Source organism: Micropterus salmoides, unplaced genomic scaffold, assembly GCF_014851395.1.
Source record: "Micropterus salmoides isolate LMB-PRFRI ecotype aquatic unplaced genomic scaffold, ASM1485139v1 Ms_hic_scaffold_4, whole genome shotgun sequence".
Taxonomy (NCBI): domain Eukaryota; kingdom Metazoa; phylum Chordata; class Actinopteri; order Centrarchiformes; family Centrarchidae; genus Micropterus; species Micropterus salmoides.
This window is the reverse complement of record NW_024043372.1, coordinates 2,148,764-2,176,355: the sequence shown is the minus strand read 5'-3', so window position 1 is coordinate 2,176,355 and position 27,592 is coordinate 2,148,764. Positions and strand designations below refer to the sequence as shown.

The 27,592-nt window shown below is 43.0% G+C and overlaps 1 protein-coding gene across 2 annotated transcripts in view; it reads right to left on the bottom strand.

Moving 5' to 3' along the window:
* Positions 1 to 22,994: 22,994 nt before the first annotated feature.
* The window catches only part of LOC119886700 (metabotropic glutamate receptor 7), a 320,159-nt gene continuing 315,561 nt past the window's right edge, over positions 22,995 to 27,592 (bottom strand). For both annotated transcript variants that reach the window (XM_038697608.1, XM_038697607.1), the window contains exon 11: positions 22,995 to 25,729. Coding sequence is in view for 1 of the 2 variants with exons in the window: in XM_038697607.1 (XP_038553535.1) it covers positions 25,680 to 25,729 (50 nt within the window). In the remaining variant the exon portion in view is untranslated. The remainder of the gene's footprint in view (positions 25,730 to 27,592) is intronic.

Here is a 27,592-nt window from a genome sequence, read left to right as displayed (position 1 = left end):
GACTCAAAGCTTACAGCTGATACAGGAGACTGCAGGGGGCGAGGTGTGGACAAAGGGGCTGCGATTAAGGGTTTGAAAGACAATTAGCTCATGAGACGTCACAAGACGCGATATTAGGTTCATGAGAACGAGACGGAAAGATCCTTAAACAGTGCTTTAATGATTTCCTCAATGCAGAGATATATGTGAGCGGGTGGTCTGGGGGTCCTAATTCCTGCATTCCAGTGAACGTTTCTGCAGCAATTTATGGTGGAAATATTTTTATTTATGTAAAAGGAAATACAAAATTCAGCTAGCAGTGACATTACAAAACATATAAATATATCAGAATCTAAGTCAGCGCAGCTCTCAGTCAGTCTGTGCTGCTTTCAGATCTGTTTCTCCTGCAGATCAACTTTTCTCATGTAACATCATCCCTGCTGAGGCAACACAGATGCAGGCCTGATTTAGTCTTCCCTCCTCTTTTGTCATGTTCACAGGGAGAGAACAGAAAACTTGGCAAAAAAGAAACTGTGTCAAGAAGTTGTTAAAGTTACTGATCGGTGCTGCTGCACGTGTTTGGGTCATTTTATGATCAGTAACTTGTTTTTTTGGACATTGCACATTTGTTTTCTCTATATTTTAATTGCATTGCATGTTTTTGTAATGTGCAAATAAACTTTCTAAAGGCATTTTAATTTGTTATTTATCCGCAAGATGTATTTTACAACATTTTTTAAACAAATTATGCTTTAAAGAAGTGGAGAGACACGTCCCCAGCGTCCCCAGTGTAAATGACACCTATGGCAGAGGGACACCTATGGCAGAGGGAGGGAGGGAAGGTTCTAAAAAAAGGTGGTAGTTCGGGACTCAAACCTCTGTTTCCTGAGTGAAAGTCCTGAGTTTACTTGACATCCATCCACCTCCTTACACGGACTTTGTTGTAAGCTGTTGCATCATCGACCTTTACGGCTGTTTCTCTGGTGAGGACGGGCTGGACAAAAACATGCAGAGAGAGAAATGTGCATCTTGTTCCGTCCTCTCAGATCACTGTTATACATTAAAGAGGTGGTATTATGCTCATTTACAGGTTCAAACTCTTATTTAGAGAACAGGTTTACACGGTTTCATTTTCATTGCTGCAGCTCCTCTTTTCAGCTGTGTTGCACATGCTCAGTTCCTAGTTAAGGACTACTAGCCAATCAGAAGCAGAGAAGGGCGGGTCAGCGAGAAGCCGGTAAACAGCTCGGGTTCAGCCGTACGTGTTGCCGACTGGCTTGGCAACATGGACTGGAGCGAGAGTTTCAGAGCGGTGAGTTATTAATCTGTATCCATAAAGTTTTAACTGAGCTCTGTCTCTACATCACAGGAACAACTTTATGTCCACTGACTGCCTGGAGGGTGTTGCGTTTTTTCAGATTTTGAGAAAGGAGAGGCTGGATCCGATGAAAATGAACAAAAAAGATTTAATTACAAAAATATGTGAATAAAGAGATGACATTACAGAACAAACAAAAACACTGCAGTGGACTGAAGAAGCTTCTCTGTAAAGATCTACAGTTTCCAGTCACCAAGTTACTGCCGCCCCCAGCAGAGGACCGGAAAGTTGCTTTTCCTCACAGATCCGCAGCTTACAGTCCTGATTCTCACAAAATGAATTGTTAATATCCTCCAGGTATGTGGGCGGGTCCTTTTTCCTCCAAATGGCTTAGGTCCATGGCCATTGGTCATTTGGTTAACTTCTTCGTCACCCAATTAGGAAGTGTATTCCTTTGTGTTCTACTTTGCTTTTGGTCGAACAAAAGAGCGCTGACCCCAGACGTAGAACCCCCCTTCAATCTACAGGAATAAACAGTCTTTTGCTCTAAACTAATCATAGAGAACAACAGGGCTTGTCTACAAAATGGTTGACACCCCATCTTAAGTGTCAATGAAACAGTCAAAACAAAAGAGTCCTTCTGGCACTAAACAAAGAGGTGTCAGTTACAAAGAGGATCCAAACAATGGTTTAATCAACATTCTGCAATCATGCAATCGTTTGGCCTAAAACCCTGCAGTTTTAAATTTGAAGGAAAACACCGAAACACTGGAGTACATTAAGTTTGTTTTTAAAACTCAACAAGGGTAGCTAGTGTTTGGAAGGGAGAGGAGAGCTGTGTGCTGCAGCTTTTTGAGGGCGTGTCGGAGTTGCCACTTGGCGAGCGTTCAACCCTGTGACGTCACAGGGATGAAAGGGAAGCGTCTGGACTACAAACGAGCTGTTTTCAGTTCAGAGCAGAGTTTTCTGTGGGAGATGGGAACTCCCTTTGGGCTGCACAAAAAGATATATAACTCAATAAAGGAGAGGGGAAAAGCCAAAAAGCAGAACACCACTTCTTTAATACCTCAATCATTGTCTATTACACACAAAATCATCTAAACAAACTAAGTTGCAAGGCGATTCTTCTCAGATCACACTCTAATGAAACGTCTGAAACATTTCTATTTCCGCAGCAGCTTCAAAAGAAAGCTGTGAACAGTTTCTGTGTTCTGCTCAGTGCACGCTGATGCTAATGCACCCGACCTCAGACTGCAGGAGGCCAGGAGGAAGTTTAATGGCAGATGTCACGTTTCTTCTTTCTCCTTTGTCACACAAGCACTCAGCTCATATATTCAAGGAAAAACATGAGCTGCAAAAAAGGTCAACAATGCATCCGTAAGTGATACTCAGCAACTAAAACAGGTCACATTCAAATGTGTACCGGACCTTAAGAACGTTACATAAATCACGTCAGCTAACTTACACGATGTTTAATACGTGGTAAACGTTGTGAAACGATTGTAGTTCGGCTAGGTTGAGGAAAAGATCACGTTTGGGGTTAAAATAAGTATCTAAAGACTAAAATCGCTTAAGAAACATTATTTAACTCAAATCTTTAAATAGGTCAACTCTGACCTTCTTTCTCACCTGACTTCCTCCTGTGCTCCCAACAGACGGCCACTAGAGGTCGCAGCCAAATAAGCTGCTGCACAATCGACCCGTACAGCTGTTTTTCTCGGGAGGCCGGGCCGTAAATGTACCTCAGCGTATGCTCTCAAATCGAGCTGAAATGATGGGCTCCGGTTGTACTAAATGTTCAGTCTATCCCTTGTTGAGTCAGCACTAACAAACACACTTCACCCGGCTCGGCTCTTCTCTCCGTGCGGCTGCAATATGTCACGCTTTGCAGCCTATCAGCAGTGTTCACACAGGCTGGATTGACAGATATTGTTTTCCCAGCGGGAACTGAGATTCATCAGGCGGCCGTGAATCATCTGAGTTCTTGCTGAAGTCAGTGGAGTCGCTCTGTCACTGAAACACTGACTGAAGCAGAGCCGCTGCTCCCGGCGGGACCGCAGCACGTCCGTCATTCCCACTTTTCATTATCGTAAACAGAACATTTCTAACAAACACACCCACAATATCTTAAGTCTGCTGTACAACCCACAGGAAACTGAACTAATGACCAGTTAAAACAACTACTCGGCAGGTTAAATATGAAACCTCCTGATGAAGCTTTGTGTCCACATTTATCAAATCTCTGTCTATTAAACTTAATAATGCTCTAGAGTGGACTAAGGATCGGTCATGTGCAGAAAAAGAAAAAGGATTTAACTTGTAAAACTGGGAAATGTATTCATGTGAAATCCTTAATATCTTCAGTTAACATGCAAAGAAGGAAAACCAAACCGGAGCAGGAAAGAAACTCTGTTGCTGGTAAACACCAAAGAAGAAGAATTCCTCACGGAGAGTTCTCTTGCTCTCAAATGCAAATAATAAGCTCTAACTAAGCTATTCAGAATTATAGGTACTGTTTCAGCTCGTATGATTCATCATGACCAGCACTTTATTTATTTTTGTGCAGCCATCTGCAGTAGATCTACCTCTCTGATGTTTTTTAGTTTATGTCATTAAAAACTTTTATTCTTCAGTTTGTGAGTAAGAGTCCAAGTAAAAGGAGTAAAAGTGAACATAATAATAATATTGCCTTAATGGAAATGCAGAGACCGAGCTACTCTGAGGACAGTGCAGTGGGTTTGACGCTCTGAGCGGGACATTTTCTGACATTTTCTGACATAAGAAAATAGATTCTGATTTCTCATTTAAAGACAAATATCTGTATTTGTGAATGACGGAAACTCTCTTGTTCTGAGGCTGCGAGAAGAAAACTTCAGTGTGTACTCAGATATTCCTGGTTGTGTAGTTGATCGTTAGGGCCACGAAGACCCTCTCCAGCTGGGTCACATATGAAACAGTATCAGCGTGTAACACAGCCGTCCTCTGTCCACCTGTATGCAAATGAATCCATGATTTTCACTTTGCGATGTTTGAAAGGTAGAACTTGGCCGTTTCTTGCTTGAGTGATGCCGTTCTGAATCTCTGAAACACCTTTAACTCAAAACTTTCCCCCTTTAAGAAACGAGTTTTTTCCTATTTGCTCTTATCAGCGTTAAATATCAGAGGCCAGGTTGGCAGGAAAATTGAGTCGGGACTCTGGATGTTTTTGAAGTAAGTTCAAAAGTTTTTTAGTGGCAACAAAGTAAAGCAGCAGAGAGGATGTAAAGGGGAAATAAGGACAAAGTAAAAACCGTTGGTATGCCTGCATTCAGAGCAGGGCCGGGACAAAAAACACACCATCCTTCCATTTAAGGGCTCAGATTAGGGTGTGACGAAACACTTAGCCCACGAGACGTAACATTGCACAAGATTGGAGCCATGACAACAAGACAAGAATATATTTTAATAGGCCTTCAGTAGGGGGTCTGGGTGTCCTCCCCCAGAAGATTTTGAGCATTAAACACTTGATTTCCTGCTTTCGGGGGACATTTTCTGCACCAGGGAAGAACAAAATTGAGGTGGCAGGTGACAAATCAGAATATAAAAATATAATATAATATAATGCAGTAATCAGTAGCTTATTATTGTTTTTAGCTTAAGTAAGTTTTTTTGGACACAGTTTTCTTCTTTATTTACATTGTATTTCAGGCATATTGTGCAAATAAACCTTTTTCATTGCATTTTAATTTGTAATATTTCTTGGTGCAAGATATTTTTCAGATTTATTTATTTTTCAGTGTAAATCACCACTCTCCTCCTCCTCTGCCTCCCAGGGGCCACGGCTCTCCTTTACACCTTCAGGTGCCTGTGCCTGCTCTACGTCGGGTACTGCAGCTGATGCTGAAGCTACCGCTGCCCCGGTTGCAAACATTTCGGTTGTTTTCACGCACTTGGTGGTTCCGATCGATGGCCCATATTTTAAAAAACAGTTATATAAATACATAAGTTGCGTTACACCGGCCCCAAAGGAGCGTCAGCCTTTGCCCGGGATGCCAGATTACCAGTCCAGCTCTGGTTCAGAGCGTTTTCTTTAAAGCTGGGGTAGGCAGTTTATTTCAGAAGCATGTTTGGTTATATTTGGGATAAATCACATCAGTCTAACTGTTATGACTGGCTGGCCTACCTACCTGCATACCTTCCACCTACCACTGCATGTGAACATGTGTTTTGGAGGGCGGCCTGAACGGAGGGTAACAAACTCTTGGTCAGATTAGTCCCGTGGCTGTACTTTTGGGGAGGCAATACTTTATATGGACCGATCTGAAATAAGAACTTCAAATGTCTCTCTCACGCTGCAGTCTATATGTTAATCCTTTAATTCAGATTGCCGTCATGACTTTTGCGTAAAAGAGACTCAGGTGTTTATTCAGACGGGAGATGTAAAAGTAAAGGGCTGCAGGTCTGAAAGTCCTGCTTCCGGGTGTTTAATGGAGAAACCTGTGAGCTATCTGTCAAACGCAACACTCGAGCAAGGCCAGAATATTCACATTCATTATGAGCATTTACTTATTTACTTTCCATTAATTAAATCAGTCAGCACTTCTGTCAGGCCTTTAACGCCTCTCAGTACAGTGCCGTACGAGGACAGACTCCCCGAGGACGTGGACTTTCCTCTGAACACTAATTCCCTCTCGAATCTGTCTCTTAATACGGGGCTGTGTCACTTCCCATGCTGCAGTCACACCAACAGGATTCAAAGTACTTACCAATCAGTTGGTAATACTCCCTGTAACACCGCTTGAGCTACTCTTGAGGGACACCATCAGTCTTTAAGCCAGTTACCAGCAGACAGACAGAATCCTGAAAGGACCTCGGCCCGGAGTCACTTCCTCACTTATGAAAACACGCAGCGCAGTTAATAAACAGACGAAGAGGCAACGACTTGATTCTACAATAAGATTTATATTAGTCACACAGCAACAGCTCGCAAAGACAACAAATAAGTAAATAACACCGAAACATGTGTGCATACAGACAGTATATATACTGTGTTTGAGTGCCAGAATCTCAGAACACATACCAAACACCAGCCTGACTTGCGTTGTCATGGTAACTGCAGCTCCCTCGGATGGCGGCGGACTCCTCTGGAAACTGAAGAGGAGAAAAGGGCGACATACTCGCTGACCTATGAATGTTTACACGAGCGTGTGAGCTGACTGGGTCTGAAAACATTAAATCTCTCCCTGCAGGGGGCGCTGCTGACATCATCACCAGACATGTAAATGTTCCCTGCTGTGTGAGAAGAAGCGGCGTCCACGCTGGGAGACAAAAGGTTCAAGGATATGAAAGAAGAAAAAGAAGAAATGTTTTCTGGTCTCTCGCAGGCTGCAGCACTGATCTAATTAAAAACATCACGCCGTCGTCTCTTTCATCATCATTCAGTAAGAATGCAAGCGAGCAGGAGAAGCTGCGGTCGTGGACACGCTCTGTCGCCTCCTTTCTTACTTCTAATAAACCACACGACAGCTACTATTACTACTTCTTCTTTGTCTTCTTCTTGTACGTATTCAACGTAGTGACTAAACTCTGTAGAGCAGTTTGTCTGTTTGGGTTACTGTAGAAACATGGCGCTGCAACATGGCTGACTTCCAGTGAAGATGATGGAGTGTAGTAATGTATGTAGATATAAATGCCTCATTTTAACGTAATAAAAACACAACGGTTCATTATGTAAGGTCTTTATACACAACTGAACACATATGTTATATTGCATTTCTGTCAGTAGATCCTCCTAATGCTATATAAGATCCATAACTATGCTTTCAGTGGTGTGTAAAGACCTTACATAATAAACCGTTATGTTTTTATTACCTTAGAATGAGACATTTATATCCCTTCCATGGACGTCGCAATGTTCTACAGTAGCTGAACAAACAGAGCTGTTTTCAGGTAGCTCAGTTGGTAAGGCGCAGGACTTGCAAACCAAGGGCTGCGCTGTTTTTGTTTCAGTGTTTGATCCACATCCATCAACGTATGGACGCCTTTTCATTTCCCCAGTATCTCCAGGCAGAGCACATTTAGGGGAATCCTGTTTTACTGACGGCTCTTTCAGAGGTGTGTCAAGCAGGTTACGGACTCTTTTAATGTTGTTAAAAGCTCAGTTCAACTCCAATACTGCATTACAGTAAACAAGCTTCTTGTGCTTTTATTTTGTCGGCAAAACCACTTGTGTGAGTAACTGTTGCGGCGCCATGTTTCTATTTCTGCACCGCTGTCAAAGTATTGATTTATTTATATTTGTTGCCGCTATCAAAGCACCGCAATCTGGCGGCGGGCCACATATTTTTGCTGCAGGTCATTTTTGGCGTGGGTCCATAATTACAGACAGAATAAACGTCTTTCCCTTGTCGTTGTTTGAATAAACTTTATGTAATGTGTGGTTTATAATGGACTGTGGTGCAGAAACAGTGACAATGTTTCACACGCTTGTCTTACATTTTCCATGTTGTCTATCAGTGGACAAGTCACAATAGCATGTGGTTTTAACTGAATAATTAAGTAAATGAAGTCTCTTAATAAATATACCTAGAGAAACCTCATTTCTTGACTGGCCACTCTCTGCCGTCTCAGAAGAGACGCCTTTTGTGCTGTGTCAGCCACCGTAGCTGTCCTGCGCTCTTTGAAAGGTTAGAGGGCAGTGGTAGACTGGACAGATGGTTGCAATTCACAACCCTCACCACTAGATGCCAGTAAATCTTTCACACTGAACTTTTAATAGCAGGCGAGTACACACATCAGACTTTTGTCAAATGAGAATTTACAAGTCACAGGGCAGCCACAGTCCCTTAGACATGTAGACCGTCAGTCTCCCGCCTGCTTTTAACCTGATGGTATGACATCTGTCATCACACGCGACAGGTATAGCCTACACATCAACACAGCGTTCAGTCAGTGCGTGACCAGTGTGGAAAAGAAATGCACAGGAGAAGGACAGAAAGATAAAACGCAGAGCTGAGACGGAGGAAAGTGCTGTTAAATGCTGTAAAATTACAGATATCTTCATGATTAAGGGACGTGGTGTTCGTAGCAGGGCTGCCCTTATATCACAACTACCCTTCCAGAGTTGATTCTATGTTTTAATAAAATTACTCATGCCACGTAGGAAAGCAGGAGGCGTGTTTGTATGGGAATAATCTGGTGATCTCCAGTTACTCAGAGCGACCAGAGATAAACAGAAATCCAGTCAGAGCTCTGAGGAAATGCAGCTGCAAAACAAACACTCCAAAAGTGTACAAAAATTATACAGGCCTACATACAATTTTAATCCTGTTGCTTTAATTGTGATTTTTTTTCTTAGACAAAAATAATTTGTTCTACTTTGCTCTTTGTTTCTTATGCAGATGATTTTTCTACTTTGTATTACTGTACTTACTGCTGTTAAATAAATATTTAAACAGTGTTTCTGATGTAATTGTTTTCAGTTTACTTTTTAACTTTTCAATTAGTCTTCTACACCCATGTAGCACTTTTATTATACATTATAAAAAGCTTCTCTTTGTATGCGTTTATCTTAATAACCACATGTTTTCATAAACAGGAGGTTTACACACAACCTTATCAGAGCTTATGATCCATCCATCCATCCATCATCAACCGCTTATCCTGCTTACAGGGTCGCGGGGGGTGCTGGAGCCAATCCCAGCTGCCATCGGGCGAAAAGCGGGGTACAACCTGGACAGGTCGCCAGTCCATCGCAGGGCCACACATAGACAACCAACCAGTCACGCTCACACCTAAAGGCAATTTAGGGTCGCCAATTAACCGCATGTCTGCATTGTTTCTGTTGTATTCAGCTTCCCACTCGGGCTGAAAACCCACTAATGAGCACATCTCCGTCGCTCAGTTCCGGCCTCTTCACGCCAACAACGTCCTGCATTAGCCGTGACCGCAGAGGCCTTTCCAGTTAAGAGTGTAAAGTAATGACAGCCAGCTGGTGTCCGTCCTCGGCTCCTGGAAGAATCCCACTCTCTCTTTTCTGTGTGCGCTCCTCATCCATCACCGGCAGCCAGTGGGAGCCCGGGCGACATTGTGTTTATGCAACTTAAAGAGCTTTTCTCTGCCCCGCCACAGTGATGTATGGCCCGGGAGCCCAAAACAGATGATGTGTGCACTGGGAGGATAGGAGAATGGATGAGGGGGCCGCCGGCGAGCTGGGTGCACCTCGCTGGGAGAAACTGTCCATATTCATGTTAATAACAAGTGCTGGGGATGAAGTGGGGTTGGCTGATGCTGTGGTTTTGTTGGAGTTCGAGGCTTTTATAGGGAACGTGCAGCTTGATATTGCACAGTGGGAAAATCTGTCAATATTAAATGTTGATAACAAAAAGAGTGTGTGGACTGAAATGAGTCTGGGTGGTGCTTGAATATGAGGTTTAAAGGGGGTATTCAAGGTTTTTGGGGATTGAATTGAATCATTTATGTATTACAGCATTTAGAAATAAGATTTTCATGTTGCTATTTGTCCGTGGACATGTTTTCATCTTTGGAACAGCCAGTTTCTTCTTCTTCAGATGCCAGGCTACAGTTTAAGCTGAAACACAAACGTAGTCCTTTCTTTATTTTGGTGCGAGTGCTGAGTTATATAGAGCGCAGCGGCTTTGAGCGGCGGGAACGAACAGCTCGGTGAGCGTGGAAACTGTCACCGCTCCACTCTGCTCAGATCAGTCCATTTCTATTACTGTCAGACCTTTGGGAGGCACTGACGACCGACCCTGAGCTGTCAATCAGGGTTCACCTTGGAGAACGGTAGCAACAAAACCACTTAGGTTAGGTTCAGGAAAAGACGGTGGTTTGAGGCCGCAGTCAAACAAAAAACATAAATATGGGTCATAATAAGCTGCGGCATCATCGACGTGAACGGTTGTTCACGGACTGAACACTGAGCGTGAATGCATCCTGTGAGGAGGCTGATAACCTGTTCGGTCGGCTGTAGACGAACCTGCTGCGTTGAGTTTGGTTTGTTTAGGCTGGCGTGAAAGCTGTCAGTCGAACCAACACCTCAGGGTCCCTGTCGCCTTCCATCGGAGCTTGGTTTGTTTGCGTTCTGGAAGCAAAGTTGAACAATCACGGGATTTTATGACCGTAAATATAGACGGGTTTCTTGTATACAAACGCTGCTGGATGCACGAAGCCGGTCAGAAGACTGTAGTCAAACGCTGTAATCAACGTAGATTACGCATTGTTTGTAAATTCTTGTTGACTTGATAATAAACTGCCATTAAAGAGCTGGATCTGTTGTTTGCGTATTAATATAACATGCGCAAGTCAGCTGCTGACCAGAAGGCTAAAAGGAAGAATGGGAAACGATGGAGAGAGGTGTTCTTTCCACAGTGTGTTCAGTCCTGGCAAAGAATATTGTCTTCCGTTGTAAACTTGCAAATCAGCAAAAAGCTTTCAACCGCAAACAATTTTGTGTTGAAGTGTCTGCTAAAGAAATGTGGAACTTGTAGAAAGAAACCCCGGGAAGCCAACGTTACTGCCGGTGAAGCATCCACTCGACAGGAGAGAGTGACGTTAACCAACGTTTTGTGTTTTGTAAAAGCGCCGAATACTAAAAACAGTAACGTTAGTTCTGAACTCGAGACACTTGCTGGATTTATTTTATCTCAGACAGTGGCGTTAAAAAACGTTGAGCTTCCTAAAAATCACACTCATTGATGCTGTAATGAACACGCGATCAGTTAAAATGTCGGGAGGGACCTGCTTTGTTTTTTTATATGATCCAGCATCCTCTGGTCCAGGGCCGTGCAGAGACCTCTGGAAGGGCAGGTGCTCAAAGAATAAAACGAGCACATGGAACAAGGATTTAAATAGGGCTGTTCTCAAAATATCGATACAGAAATATATCGTTATGTAATCCTTGATTATATGCGTATACAGACGCTTCTGTATCGATACAACAACAAATGCTGTGACACAGTTTTGAAAACGAAACACAGGGAATACACAGATCTAGCTTTAAAACACTGTGGGCTGACATAACTTACAGGGAACAGTTGCTGCTGCTGCTGCTGCTGATACTACTGGAGGTGATCTGTGACTAGAGATATTATAACAAACATAGGAGATATGATGAAACAAATATGTGACCATGACAAGATGTAAAGATTGCTGACAGTATTTGGGACCGGCTCACTATGACTGACCTGCTGTAGCTGCAGCTGCTGTCAAGGCTGACTGCTAGGAGAAAATAAGAGGGAGACGCTCACAGAGACGGCTGCACACTGAGAGCTGCAGGGAGAGGAAATAAGATACCAGGTTCAAAAAAAGTGTGGGAAATAATCTGGGAAGGAAACAGTACTGGGAGAAAGGACGAGGTTAGCCAAGGCAGGGGTAAGAGAGACAAATCTATAGACAGGTGTGTGTGTGTTCGTGTCTATAGGCAATATTGTGATAATGATTTTATATATTGCATTGTGAATCTGAGATATACTTGGATTTTGATTGACTATCTGTCTAAATCGTAAATCTAAAAAGATGCACACACGCATTCTCTTGGCCCATAATAACCATGACAGATCAGCGTTTACCTTCACGTTAACATTTCATACCTTCTTCTTCTTCACTCTTCGCTTTGATGTCAGGAATATTATTTATTTTATATTGACACTGACATTATTACATGTATTTCCAGTTATTTAGTTCATATAATAGGTTTGCTATTAAATCTGTTCAAATACTGTTCTGATTTAAATTATTGTTTTAAAAAGAGCTGATAATTTGGAGGAATAAGTAATAAACCTGTTTTACCAAAGCTGTTATAATTATTAAGGCACACTACCTTTTTTGTATTATGTTACTGTAATAATCCTAGTTCAAGTGAAAGGTTTTTAGTCAAATTACATAAAAAATACAATACCTCGCGACGCCTGTGAAACTTTTCTCCCTCAGTTAAACAGCAAGGAGGAAGTGAACAGAGCACCTTTTGTTTATCTGTGTGCAGAATTAACGTTAGCTGTTGGCAAAGTGTTAGTCGGCAGCTGACGTTACTTCTACAGGCGACACGCAGAAATATAAAACTACTGTGCTGCTCTCTTTGAGTCTCTCTTGTAAAATACATCCAACAACCCACAACAAGCACGTTGAGGCAAACCTGGCAAAGCAAAAGATGTCCTGCAGGCGGAGCTGCTGAATCACTAACGGTGTCTGAACGGGAGGGCTCGTCACGGATGAGGTCATCAGGGGAAAGGTCATAATGTGGGTCATTTTATTTACTGCGAAATTATTATTCAGTCATTTTATTAATAGTTTGATTCGGCAGGCCTTCACAAAAGGACCTTTACAACCTTTACAAATTAAAAAAATAATTAATTAATTAAATTTGTCACTGACAAAAGGGCACTTTGGGCATCAAAGGGCCATTGCACCCCCCCCCCCCTTGCACATGCATGCTCTGGTCTGAGAGGCTGCACAGATGAACAGCTTTCCCGTCACTTTTAAGGACGGGGTGCGGTGGTTGAAATCAACTGTATTTGTCCAACACTGCTGTTAGATTTGCCGGACAAACTGAGTTCTGCTTTCTGCCCGCTGGTTGTGCATCTCGGTGATGACGCTGCACAGAAACCTGTCTCTATGATGTGAGCATGAATTCAAAAGCTCTAATTAATCCATCTGTTGATTCTGAACTCCTCTGGATTTGATTATTTAGAAACCAGAGGAGTGTCTTAGTAAAAGTGAGTGTAACGTGGTGACCACAGATACTATCCTCTCATAATATTACAGAAAATAATCACCTGTTTTGGTCCCATAGCTGTCCGTTCATCACAGCGTCTGACAGCAGGTTCAGTAAAATGCAGCAAGACCATCAGTCCATGTGACTTCCTGTTAAAGGCGCTCTGTCTGCTTGTGAAACGTCAGTGTGAACAAATGAACCGGACCAGAACTAAAACACAACAACAGATCATTTTCTCGCCCGGTCCGGATCAAATGAGACCTTAATCTGGAGCAACATTTTCACGGCTCGTCAGTCTGGACGGACCCGTAAATATTCCTTCAGGCCGTCAGCGCTGTCGAGCGCAGGAGGACCATCAGGAGATAATTAGTCCGATTTGATTTGGCCCTGAGTCATCGCCGGGTGTCTCCCGTCTCGCTGAGACTAATTGTGTTGTATTGACACTCGGTGGCAGCAGAGCAGCAGCAGAGCAGCCGCTGAGCAGCAGGTCGCCTGACATGTTCAGACACACATACGCCTGTTAGTCATTAACACTGACGGCTTCAACAAAGACCAGAAAGATCCAGCTGTCACATGACCTCCGCACTCCTTTAGGAAGAGAAGAAAAGAAATATATTCAGGTCCCGATCAGGATTTCTGGCCCATCTGATGCTTCTAGTTACCTCGACAACGTGTGTTTGTACACCTAAATGAGCATTAAACATGTACACGGTGGAAGTTTTTCTCTATTCTTTTACATTTGTTTATTCCATATTTATATATTTCTACATTTATTTATGTCTACGTGTAGCACCTCATCACCAAAGTATGTGTGAAACACTACTTGGCAATGAAGCTCCTCCTGTTACTCACCTTGTTCTTCTGCATGTATGTAAATCTGAATCTGTTGTCCCGGGCACGTGATTGGCCCTGACGTCGAGACGCCGCCCATCTCACTTCCTGTCTGACGACCGTGACTGGACGGGCGCGCACAGTGCAGCTCTCCAATCAAGAGGAGATATGACTGTTTTTATTAAACGTTTAAAGTTTGAGGCACTAGAGTTTAAACATCTGCCAGTTCACTTCACCGCACTCAGACACTGGAGCACTCTGGTCTGTGACTGACACATTGTTGTCCCTCCGGGGTTACCGTACCTTTATGGTGTCGCTGCTGAGATCCTTCAGGATTAAAAACCTTCATACTGCTGATCTGCTGATAGCGGCTCTCCTGCAGACTTCCTGCAGGTCAGACGGACTCAGAGCTTGTTATTCTGTGGATACAACTCCTGCTGCAGTCTGATGATAGACAACTTTTTAGTCTCTGTTATCGGGTAGATTTTCTTTTATTTACCGGAGCATCGACACGATTATCACAGCCAGTAAAGTTAAATATTTAATGATGTCGTGTGTTAAGCTTCATATTTAATGAAAACCTCCACTGCACTCCCACACAGTGTTAGTGTGACCTGCGATGTTAAACTCATAACACTCAACAATCCAATAAACTGGAAGGCTTCCCGGCGCCGGCTTGGATCAGCTCCAGCATCGATCCTGAGCAGATTGATGGAAACCCAGAGAAACTTTTTCTGTGAACCTTTTTGTTCGGGTCTTTGAAAAGATTCAGCTGATTCTGGAACATCGTTCTGGTTGTTTTCTAGGCAGAAGTTTCGCTCTCCGTCCTCCGATGGTCTTGCAGGCTCCTTCCCTCCCGCTGTATCCGTCTCCTCGGGGAAGCTTTTAATTCTTCTGTCTTTAATTTGAGCATTTAAAAAGGCAAAATGTCAAATGACTAATCTATCGGAGCTCCTCAGTCGCTCTGCTGTCTCTCTCTCTTTCACTTGCTCTCCCCAAAGGGGGGGGGGGGGGGGATACAATTCTTTGGCAGGCGGGTTAATAACTTGCTTTGGTCTGGACGCCTTAAATTGGTTTCCATTGACACCTGCTATCTCTCAGCAGATAGCACAGAGGACCTCATCAAGAGCAAAGACGCTGCTGGTGGGGAGCCAAATAACCCGCTGTAGAGCAATAAGTTCCATTCCACATATACGCAGCTTTTATTGTTGCCGTGTCAAATCCCTGACTTTTGTGCCTCCTCCGCTGGTGATGTTGCCTTTCAGTCACTTTTCAGCCGCCCTCGATGCCTTGTTAAGATAAACCATTCATTCCCATTCACGCTTTTTTAATTGCCTTGCCACGAGGTCGGGCTTATCGCATATTAGACGTTCAAATATTGAAATATTTGTCATTACCAGGCTTCTTTTTTTGGCAGAAAAGGAAGATAATTCAGCGCAGGGCAGCAGGAGGAGCGACGGGCGTCTGGTAAAAGGTACATTAACTTTCAGGAATGTGAGTTACTCTTAATTGCACCTTTGTTGTTTCTTTACTTACATGTTATTATCTTTATTCCCTGGGTCAGACGTCAGGTTTTAAACCAGTTTAAACCAAAGATAAAGGTTTAAATATGAACACTCCTCCACCTTTGTGCTGATTTTAAGACAACTGGAAATGAAGGCATTGATGAAACATTCATTCATTAGCCTAATTAGACGTTTCCACTATCTCAGGTGAAATATGAACAAGCGGCTGAGTTTTTACCATCAAACCTGAACACAGAAAAAGGAGATTTGTGTGCGGCATGAAAACAGAGGCTGTTCGGTGGAGGCTGTGAGCGTTGAACTTGGTGTTTTCAGTTTTCACTCAATCAGACTCACAGTGTTTGGTTGTGTGATTGTTGTTTTCACGGGTCGTCATTGATTTTAAATCGGTCTCTTAACTGTGACGCCCGTACGGACTGATGTTTACTGTAAATGCTTTGCACAGTTCATCACATGTATTTTTACAGACAGAGTCACACCCACGTCTCCCTCACATTTTCCTCCCACTGACGACACGAGGTAAGACGTATCGAGGAAACGCTTTTTCTAGAGAAGTGAGGCGTCGTCTCAAAAGACGTCCGAGACTGATGAAGTCCGCACAGCTGGATCACACCTCGATCAGCTGCCCAAGACACGTTTATATTTTTAAAATAGTCAACCCGTTCTCATTCCAGGGCGTCACACATGGACGCTTGGTCAAGACCCTGGGTAACACCCTTGCTTCCCTGTAGCGTTGTTTTTGCACGTGTAGGGCTCCGTGGTCAAGTTAGCAAGAATAAATATGCAACGTCCGGTTATACTTTCAAATTCAATGGTTAAAATTGTGAAACGTTGCAGTTTGGTTAGATGTAGGCACCAAAACTACTTGGTTAGGTTTAAGAAAACATCACGTTTGGGTTAAAATTACTACGTTACTTAAGTTACGTAACACCACTGACCTGCTTACTCAGACTTTTATGTTAAATATTTAAACTTGGCCAACTTTTAGCATTGAACAATGACACTAAAGGCTGCAACGTGCGTTGGTACCAGACGCTGAAGGACGTGATAAAACGCAGGTTTTTTAACGCCCTGGAAATAAGAACGGTCCGTGTAGTCTCAATAGTCTGTGTTTTAAAATCAGAAGAAAATCTGATCTTATTGGCTCCTTAATGGGGCTGCAAGTCAACCCCCCCGAGCTCCCCCATCAAACCCACTGCTGACTCTCAGATTTCCAGCGATGGCTGGTCCGGTTTGCCTGGTAATCAGAAGATTGGCGGTTCGATCCCCCGGCTCCTCCAGTCTGCATGTCAAAGTGTCCCCGGGGCGAGATACTGAACTGAAATTGGCAAAGTAGAAAGGCGCTACACAAACCCTTTGACCATTTACTGACGGCAGACCAGAACAACAAGTTCTGCAAGGTGTCCTCATGCAGGAGATGAAAATCTCTAGTTCACTGTAACTTCCAGTGAAAGCAGCGAGTGTGCGAGCGAGAGAGGAGTGAAAGGAAACTGAAGAAACCGAGAGCTGCAATTTGCCACATAAGCAGAACCTTCAAGGCAGCAGAGTCTTCTTCCCATCCATTCCCACTGAATCCCCTCTGTTGTTTCTCAGCCTGAGATGCGGCCCAATCAGTCTCTGACAGTTCAAAGTGTTCAGACTGAGGCAGCAAGACAGAGCCAGACAGTGAATGGGCTTGTCTGAAAGTTCCCATCACTCACCGACTACACACAGCGTGAAAGAGAGAGGGAGGGCTGAACGGCACGTGGGCTCAATAACAGTCCGGTGAGAAATTCAGAAAATGGGTTTTATTCTCACTGTCTTTCTTCTCGTGTGCAGCCTGGCACAGATTCTGTCTCTTTCCTCACTTTTCTTAGTTTGAAAGTTCAGTCAGCACTTGGCAAAGTAATCAGTGAGCCGTCGGTATTGATCAACAACTCTAACAACCACCCAGTGAATATATCTTTGTGGATTCTGGCAGTGCTTCCAGGGAAGAGGTCACGTGATGATTAACAAGCTGAGGAGAAGAGCATTTCTGCTGCTACACAAAATCTTTTAAAACTCGTCCTAAGCGCTCATTAAAATTATTCTTTGGTTGAACTGTAAGATAATGCAGCCTGTAACGAGGGTCTGTGAGTAGTGCTAATGCCTAAAGGGTCACAAGGTGGTTGGAAATCAGTGGTTTAGAGATGTAAACGTGGGGAGAAAGAGAAGGGTGCATGCAGGTGTGGTGAAAACATCGTTAGTTAATGTAGTTTAAGCCACGTACAGCAATTTGCATAAAACAAAATTGCACTTCTCATAACTCAGTCAACACAGACATGAAACACTTTTAAACTTTTCCATCCAAAGCCACTGCACGGCAAATAATACATGATCCAGACGGCTAATCAAACAATTACCAGCTGGATTTACTTCCATTTAATAAATAACCCGAAATATTACAACAGAGTAAAAAGACGTGCAAATAAATACAGATAAACAGATAATGTGCTTACATTCTCGGGTTGGATGGGGAGCAGGGAGACGCATCTCTGCAACAGGCCATCAAGCGGGGGGGGCGATTGGGTCCAACTGTAGTGAACATACTGTCCACCAGGGGCCGCCATTTAGACAGCATGAGAGAATTCACAACATGGTGTTACGCCTGCTGGTTGGTTGTGACCTTGGTGAGTTATTTATTAGTATTAACCCTGATAACAATACAGCTAAAGCAATGTGTTAGTGGTTTTAGGGGATGTACTGGTGCAGCAACACATCTGGGACAAAATCACTAATATAAAGAGTCAAACTGTGTCAGCAGACTTGGACAGAAACGCATAACAACCCAGAGACATTACAAAAACGTCCACGTTGTTTCCACAGTACGACTTAAAGCTGATGAACACACTGAAGTGGGAGGAATATCTTCTAAAGTCGGGAAATGGGACAACCTGAGATCACGTGAATGCAGCATCAGCCTTGTCCTCCTGCCGCTGTGCTCGACAGCATCTGACAGCTTTAACTTGTCTCGGCCGCGTTTAGTATGAACAACACCGTAACATTATATAAATGACGGCCAATAAGACTGTTGCGTCACATTTGAGGCATAATGGATCACCGAGAGGGGCTCTGGGGACAGCGGACCCCTCTGAAGTGTTTGAAAGTCAATCGACCACAAAGAGTAGATAAGTCTAGAGTCGTCTACAAAGAGACACAAATTCTGCAGCGTTTGTAGGATGTGCGAGGGGCCTTTAACATGTCTGCGCCCAGGGGCCCGTTTTCCCCCCAATCGGTCCAAGGGCTGAGGAGGGGGCCACAGAATCCGGCCTTTCAACTGTAAGGAGACACATACAAGCTTGTTTGAGAACCAGCAAAAATGCTTTTGCACACAGTTTGCGTGTTGTGGAAAACATCCTGTATTAATATAATAGGACAACAGTAATCCATGTGATTAATGTGTCGAGGGAAAAACAAAAACAAACAAAAAAGTTTCTCTCCAAGAGGGGACGAACGCAGAGGATGGATATTCCCGGGGGATTAATAAAGGCCGCCTCCTCCTCCTCCTCGCTCTCCCTGAATCCGCTGGAAATAATGATACAGCAGGATTGTCGTCCGTCTCCTCGTCCTCCGTCTCCGAGCTTCTTTCTGAGCGATAGATAAGAGCAGGTTAGGGGAGGGCCGGCTCTGTGTGGATTCACATAACTAACCTTCAGTGTCCAATTAGATTAGTCGCCGCCAAACCAATTAGTGTTTCTGGGAGGGAGGATGAGATGCCCGTAGTCGTATTAGGGCTCTGATATCCAAGCTGCAAAACATGCTGACAAAGCTCTTCAATAATCACTGCAGTGGAAAATGCAGCCTGTTTTTTTTTTTGCTAGCATAATAATAGAAAGAAGTTTTTGAACTTGGAACAAAAATACAGGAAACTGGGGTAGAACTGCAAACTTTGGCATTAATTAGTCCGAGGATCTGCAAAACAATCTTGGGTGCATTTCTTATTCTGAGAAAACAACAATTATAAGCAAAAGGTGGCTGGAAAGAAGAATCAGTGCATCAGATTAATGTACGCTAGCACTTTTCAAGCCTGGAGGTTTCTGTGCACCAGACTCCATTGTTCTGAAAGCCAACTCTGACAAAGGGCTCGACCGTTTGATTGTGGCGTCGACTCATTTACGAGCATGTTGAGGCTCAAAGCTACAGTTTGTCATCAGGCTCTCTCATAAAATGCCGCTGGGATCGGTTCATTACAGCCCCAACACAATACTTTTCACCCAGGGTTAGTGTTTTTGTTATCTTACTGTTATTTATTCCACTGAGGGGGTTCCAGGGGGTCCTCAGCAAAAAGGGAATAATTTATTTTGGTTATAATTCCATCCAAAAGTAGCCCAGTGACAGAATTTATAACTACTTGGTTCACTGGGTTTCAAACACTTTCTGTAATAAAACATCTAAAAGCAAAAACTGAGGTTATTTTGACACCGTGTTCCCTTCAGTGTGAATGTTTGTGGATCCGTACGTTTTGCAGACCTGTTAATTAGATGCCCTGGTGGTTCAAATCTGCAAACTTTTATGTGCCAGCTTATGTCAAAAATAATTTTGTATGTGTTAGTTGGTAAGAGGTTTCCTCAAACAGCCACGAGTGACTTGATTATGCACATGAAAAGATAGAATCTGATATTTACTAAAATGTGAGGGGTGCACTCACATATGTGAGATACTGCATATTTAAGTGACTGGCAGCAGGAGTTCATTCGGAAGTTACCTTTAAACATTTACTGCGTGTAGCAGGTTTACAGGAGTCCAGCTTTTCAGTTTGACCTATAAAAGCAGAAGATAAACGTAGTCCTTTCTAACCCAGACTCATCCTCGTTAGTTTCCACAGACTCTTCCTTCTGGCCTGAGGCTGCACACATTTTAACCTGCTTACTTCTGGTACCCACAAATCAATTGGGCCTAAAAATCTGGCTTTGCTGTGATCTCATTTTAGTGCCCTGAGAGAAGAATGTGTACTTTTACTGTCTCCAAGTGTTGGGGAGTACTACTGCACATGTGAAACAATTTATTAAAAGCTTTTAGTGTCTCAGCGGAGTGCAAAGTCATCTGTCAGGGCTCTGGTTGTATTGTGGGTAATGTAGGATATGAGAAAGAAGAATGTGTGCACAAATATATCTGTGCTGCATTTTGTAACTCTGTCATGAGTCCGACGTTGTTAAAGGAGTGCTTTTAAAGGACCGGTTCCCATTTTCTTTATGAACAGATTTTTGCATATGAATGCCGACCCTGGTATCGGAGTTGTCCTGGTTTCTGTTTGTAGCTTAGGTTGGATGCAGGTAAACGGTCAGTGTGGAGAGCAAAAGAGGCAGAACGCATTGGCCGAAATGCAACCCTGGAATCCATTGGCTATCGTCTGACAACGATTTAGACGACTTTTTAAAAATTGCATTCTAATCTGCTTGCTAACTGGACTGTAAACCATTACTGGAGCACAGAAGAGGAAGTCTTGGCCCGAAACATCGCCAGATGAAACCCGATGGGTTCCGAGACTGAGCGATACTCACATACGGTATTTACGTTGAGTTCTCTGCGGTTGTAATCATTCCTCCTCGCCACACAAGCCATAGTGTGATTCCAATGTAAAATCAACAGTCTAGTCAAGTTTATCTGAAGTTAATATAAGTCCCAAGGTTACTGCGAGCATTTTTCAAAATGTAACCCCCACGTTTGCAGGAGGGATTGAACCCTCCATCTTACAGTTAATTGGATATTCACTACAGCTGACAGTGAACCCTCCTCCCTGCACCATGCTGTTAACACAGCTTCTGACAAATGCCTCAGAGTCTCGTGGGTATAATTAACCAGCTCGCTAAATGTTGGCAAGCCATCGACACATCAGGAGGACGAGCATTAACGAGGTGAAAGTTGACATTCACTCCGGTTGTTCCAGGATCAGTTTGCAGAGGGTGGAAATACATTTACTCTCACTACTCTAACAAAATCATTTACCAAAGTACTTTTATTTAAAGTATTGAAGTCTGAAGAACTGAAGTCACTAGAAAAGTCACAATAAACTGTGTGAGAATGGATCAAAAGAAGGCGTCAAATCAGCAACTGAAGGCGAGAAGAAGCTGCTGGTTTACGTGCAGGTCGGCTCGATGTCCAGAGAGGCGCCTCTCTGCTGGCCTCCTGTGAAACACGGAGGAAACAAGGTCATTCAGGGAGCGTGGCGGAGCGTTAACAGTCAAACACACGTATGGCTCTGAGAGTCGCCGTGCGGGTACCTGTGCTGTAGCTGTGGGGGAGTGGCGTGCCAGTACGTAGTCGTAGCCCCGCTGTTAAGAGCGCTTCATTTAACGTTACCATTCACCAGCCTTGATTGCCCGGTGAAGCTCTGAACATGCTGCCGTCACTGGCGGAACCATGTGTTGCGTTTGCTGCCACAGAAGAGAAATTAATCTGTTGTTCGTTGCAGCTACGTTACCCAGCCAGATTAAATTAGCTTGACCGAGGTCTTCAACCACAGCTCATGAAACTCTGATCCATTTTTATACTGTTTGTTTTCTCTGATGATGTGTTTCAGAACAATCACTCAAGTGTTTCAAAATTCTACCCGTTAGTAAATACAGCTGCCAGCACACACGTTTGTAATCGTCTGTTTTATTCATGTGAGACACGTGATAAACAGCTGAAAAGTACAGCACTGTGCAAGAGTTTTAAGGCAGGTGTGAAGACAAATAAAAAAAAAAAGCTGTGAAGACATGTTGATTTCAAAAATAGACATGTTAATAGGTTAAATTGATCAATAATCAAATGCAACACGAGTGAACAGAAGTGTTAATGACCGTGTTTCAACCTACATATGGAATTCATTATCACCAGATATTGATTTTATTTAGATTTTTCTTCTGTTCACCCTCTTTGCATTTTGTTAATTGATAAATATCGTCTGTTAACATGTCTATTTTGAAAACATTCTTAGTTTACAGTATTTTTTTGCCACACCTCCCTAAAAACTCATAAAAAACATAACATGTTTTCTTCATCTCCCTGTTTACTTTTATTTAAGTACACTTTCACACAGTAACTTTTACTTGAGTGAAATATTCCGGTACTCTTTCCCTCCCTGACCGTCGGATATAATGTTTGACTTCTTGCTCTGGATGCCTCTAAACAGCCGTGTTTGGCAGAGCGCCAGCGTGAGGGCACGAGGAAGGGCAAAACAGATGCACTCATTTAACAGACCTCCGCTCATTTATTCTACTCATGCAACAGCAACTTATCTCAATGCAGGACACAACGATTTTTATAACAGCACAAGGCCCAGGTGAGCGTTGCAGAGGTATCTGTGCCGTGCATTCAGGATCTGTAGATTGTGTTTTATTGATGATATTCAACGGAGAAACAAGCTTCTTAGGAACTGAGATTGAGTAGTTGATTTTCTGAAAGTCAGCCGTGCACCTCAGATTTTCTTTAGTGCCCATTTTCTCCACGAAAGGAACCATGTTGAATCTCATTTACAGCAAAGAAAAGGAATTTTTGATATTCTACATTCTCTGATGGAGGTCCGTGTGCGACGAGGAATTACTTAAATCAAATACTTTCTCGAGGCAATTCAAGTGAAAAAGCTTTCTTAAGAGTAAGACACGACTACCAAACTGCGAGTCCTCAGGGAATATATATAAAAAAATAACCAAATGTTTTTTTATTTCATGTTGATACATTCTTGGACAACACCACAGAATAGTTGCATGAGTGGCCAAATGTAAATCTCTCCCACAACAATTGGCACATAAGCAGCAAGGGCAACATGAATATACCTAGTACAAACAGTAGAAAACATACATGCTTCCTTTTTTTTTTTCTCTTCTTCTTACAAGTATTTTTGTTTTTTTTAAATATATATTAATCTTTTTCCGTAGTTTCCAGGAAAATAAGAAAAACAATCAAAGCCATATTCTGCTGTGTGAGAAAGAATCAGTGGAGGTCAATGGTAAAGAAACTCAAAATCAAAAACAGTACACTTCAGAGCAGACAGGTGGAATCAACTGTGTTGAGAAAATTTCATTATTTTAAACTTTTTTTTTTCTGATTCTGTTTCAACATCGAACATATCAGGCATGCATTGACAACCTCGACATCAACACCTTTTAGTTGTATCAGTAGTCCATGAAATCACCAGATATTCAGCACAAATCCAGTGAAGTCTGGATCCAAGGAGGTTCTTTTTAAGTGGGCTACAACACAGTTAAGGGTCGTCATCATCATCATCATCATCATCGTACACCTACAAAATACTGGAGAAGTCATCGTGTTTGCTGCGTGTGGAGAAGGAACACACATGTTGGGATGGGAAGGCTTTCATCATGGGACCACAAACAGTTCAAACAAAAAGGCCTTTAGAAACACGCCTGTTTTTTTAAAACGTTTTTTTTGAGGGGGGCTTTGTGTTCACGCCCAGCCGAGGAATCTGATTTTTACCACGTCGGGGGACTGAAGTGAAGATTTTTGGAATCGCATGCGTCAGAAACCCGATGAACAGAAGGCAAAATCTCTGATGGTTTTTTTTGAAAAGTTCACAGCTCAGATTTATAACAAGTTTCTGAGGAACGGGTGACTTCAGATCTCTTTCCCAGTCAAGCGACGAAGAGAACACGACACGTTCAGAGGCAACCTGGCAGCCCCGGAAAACTTGGCTTCAATTCTTCAGTGTGTTTCTAGAACAGAGGTCTTCAAACTGTGAGCCGCCTCCCGCCGAGGAGGGAGACAGGTGAGGCAAAGATACTGAAAGGGGGCGGGTGCGTGCAGGAAGTTAGTAGTGGCTGCTGATTGGACGGCTCACCAACACGGGCAGCAGGTGGCGCTGCAGCGGTGACAGCTGATGGACGATATGTAAGATACTTTAAGTTACAGGAAACATTGATTCAGGCGCAGCACAAAAATACTCTTTCCATTGTCACCTGGAATCAGCTCTGCGGGAGTTTCACTAAATGTTCATGATTCACCTGCAACACTCCTGAACCTTTTTGGCTAATGATGAAACAGAGCTGGAAACCCAAAGACGATACAGAGATGATGCTGAGACAATATGTTATTAATACCTATTAGCCACAAATTCACATTTTAAAGTTTCCTGTAACTTTAAAACAAATTGCACTCCTGCTTGGAGTCCTAACTCCGTCAACTCTGAACAGACACAACACACATTTTTAGATTCAGTGACTTACACCTGTAATTATATCAAAGTCCATCATTAATAAAGATCCAGAAATCTGCTTAGAAATCACAGAAAGAAGCTGCTCCTTCTGGCTGCACATCCTGCCTGAGAATCTTTAAGTTTTCTTCAGTATCAGAGTCTCCAGTGGAAGCTTCTGTGGGTCCACTGCTAACAGGAGCGGCTAACAGCATTTAGTACTTTAATGGTGCCAGGTTTGAGATTCACCCCCTGTACTAAATAATGACGCTGTCATTATAAAAGTGAGAAGCTGGCTGAGAAAATATGGTTGCAGGACTTTTTTAAGATGTCCAGATTTTTGGGCGGAATTACATTTAAGAGAAAAATGCAAAAATCAGATTCCAGGTGGCCGCGTGAGCAAAGCCCTCAAAATCCTCAAAGCGAAGAATATGGCTTTAATAAAAATAAAAAAAACAATGAGCATCCAAGAAGCAAGACCAAAAACAGATTCATCATCAACATCATAACCATTGTCTTAAAAAAAGAAAAAGGGAAATAAAAATCAACAACCCAAAGGAGGCCGACATGTAAGCCATAACGAACGGACGACACGCGGGTGGACGGGAAGGTTGGAAACTTGCAGTTTGGAAGGACATTAAAAGACAAGAGGAGGCGGGCTCCGTACAAAGGTCACGTCAGGCCGAGACGGCTGCTTTGTTTGACATCAACAGCAGAGAGAGACGCGACACGGGAGCCCGGAGAGCTCGGCCGACTCTTCGCAAGCCAGAGGCTGAAAGACTTCCACTGATGCATCTATTTGTTCTCAGCACCACCATCACCACCACCTCACGAACAAAAAGATTATTTTAATTTTCTGAACAATTTTCCCCAAATCCCCACGTCTTTATTTTTTAAACAGTTCCTTGCTTCTCTTTGACCGAGTGTGCCCAAAGAAAAGTCCCACAAGGCTTTGCTTTAGCATCTGAAAGTCTGTAGTGGGCAATGAAGCACATGAGACTGAATAAAAAATAAAATAATTTAACAACAACAACAAAAACAAAAAAAAATACCCCTTCCTTCTGGGTTTTTCTCTCTTCTTGTTTTTAGCCAGCGGGGCAGGAGACCAGACATCTCCAGCTATCGCTCTCTTTCTCCTGTTCAGCCTCTCGTTCGGATGGAGGAATGCCGTTAGATCACAAGGTCGTTGTAGCTCACATATTTCTTCTTTTCTGCCGGACCTGAAGAGGGGAGAGAACGGACAGAGCAACAATCAGCTTCAGCGCTAGCGGCTGTAATTTAAAGTATTAACGTCGGGGTGAGATGAGAGTTAATGATTAACGAAAGGCTTGAATTATGAACTCTCAAAAGCGAGGGAGAGTGCAGGTTGGTGTCTTTGACGGCCGAGATTCAGCCTTCAGTACAAAGAGAATCCTCTTCTCTTCTTTTAGAAGTAATGAAGTGATGTAAGGTTTTAGATGTTGAGAGGTCATAACTCAAATGTGGAGGAGGCGTGTGCAGCAGAAGACAAAACAAAGAACATCCAAAAGGTAAAAAAGATCAGCGTCTGCAGAAGCAACCTTTGATTAAACTTTTGGCTCTGTTTAAATCGTGCAAGAGCAACGAGCAGCAGTACAAAGTGCAAAAAGGCTCGGCGGAGGGGAACATAGATCGGAGGGTGTGGTGATTAATAAGTCCACTCTCAGCCAAACACATCATGCCTCCCAACTTGAAGGTCATAAAGCTAGTTGTGTCAGATAAAGCGGAGTTTTGTTTCTTGTTGAAACAAGAACAACAATCTTAATCAAAGTAGTTTATCCCCTAGTATTGACTTTCAATGAACTACTCTATTTAGTGCCAACTACACTAAACAGGAACTCCTTAAAAGGAGCTTTTTGGATTCTACTTTAACACTCGCGGCAGCTGGACGTCCGGCAGCCGAGTGAAAATACTTTTACATTTCAAGCACCGCTCAGTTGTCAGAGTGACGTTTCCCCAGACAAAATACGAGCAACTCTCTCTGTGTTGTGCCTCATTTGAATGAAACCTCCCACTTGTGCACCAAAATGCCGCACAGACGAGCAAAGAGGATTTCAAGGTGAAGGTTTGTGCTGGTCGCTGTGCCGAGAAGAAAATTAGGCCCTCGGATGTCAAATGAGCAGGTAGAACAGGCTTCATCTGTTCCCTTTAGTTATGACCACCTCGCTATCTTCCCCTTGCAGCTGCACCCCCCTCCTCCCCTGTACCGGCGACCACATGGCCCTCGGTGTTCATGCAGTGACAAAAGGCTTCAAGCCCTGAGCTCATCATCAATCATGCCAGGAAGATAAAAGAGAAAATAGCATAATATGCATATCAGGGCCTGAAAGTATCATGAACCTCCCTGACTTTGTCATTATGCATCTTCTTCATTTAGAAAGCAGTCAGTTCTGAGGCTGACGGGGGTTAAACGGTTCAATCAAGGCCGAGTTATCCTACGCAGAACACTGCCAGCAAGCTCAGCTTACTGGATTGAAAGTAATAACATCTCACAGAGTTCTGACAGCAATCTCCTGAGATTAGGAGTAAAGTGGTAGCAGCGCAGTAAAAACACATCTCTTCTCTTGAGGGGTTTAGGATGAACGGGGGAAGACGGCCCAGTAAAGTGCATGTGCCGTCTACATGCAGCAACAGCTGTTAATGTTAACGCCCATCTGACTTTCCTCTGATTTGTAATTCTGCAGACATCAACAGACTTTCAGGAAACTGGATCAAATTCTTCCTTGTTAGAAAAACGTAAAATATTTACATCTTGGGTAGGGCTGGACAATAAAACAATAACAATATTTATCGCAATATAATTTGTTTCAATAACAATAAATCAAATGTTCAATAAATATTCAATAAATGTTTGACTTTATTCACTTGAGTCATACACAAATTAGGATTTTTTTTTTTTTTATTAAGATGTTTATTTTATGGGGGAAAAGGGCCCGAAAAAAAGCTTTTACTTAATTTGACTCGTGCATATTTGTTGACAAAGATTTTATCGTAGTTATGCTCTAACTTAGATTTGTGAAGTTATCCACTGTTTAGCATCTAGTGTTGACCATAATTTAGAGTTT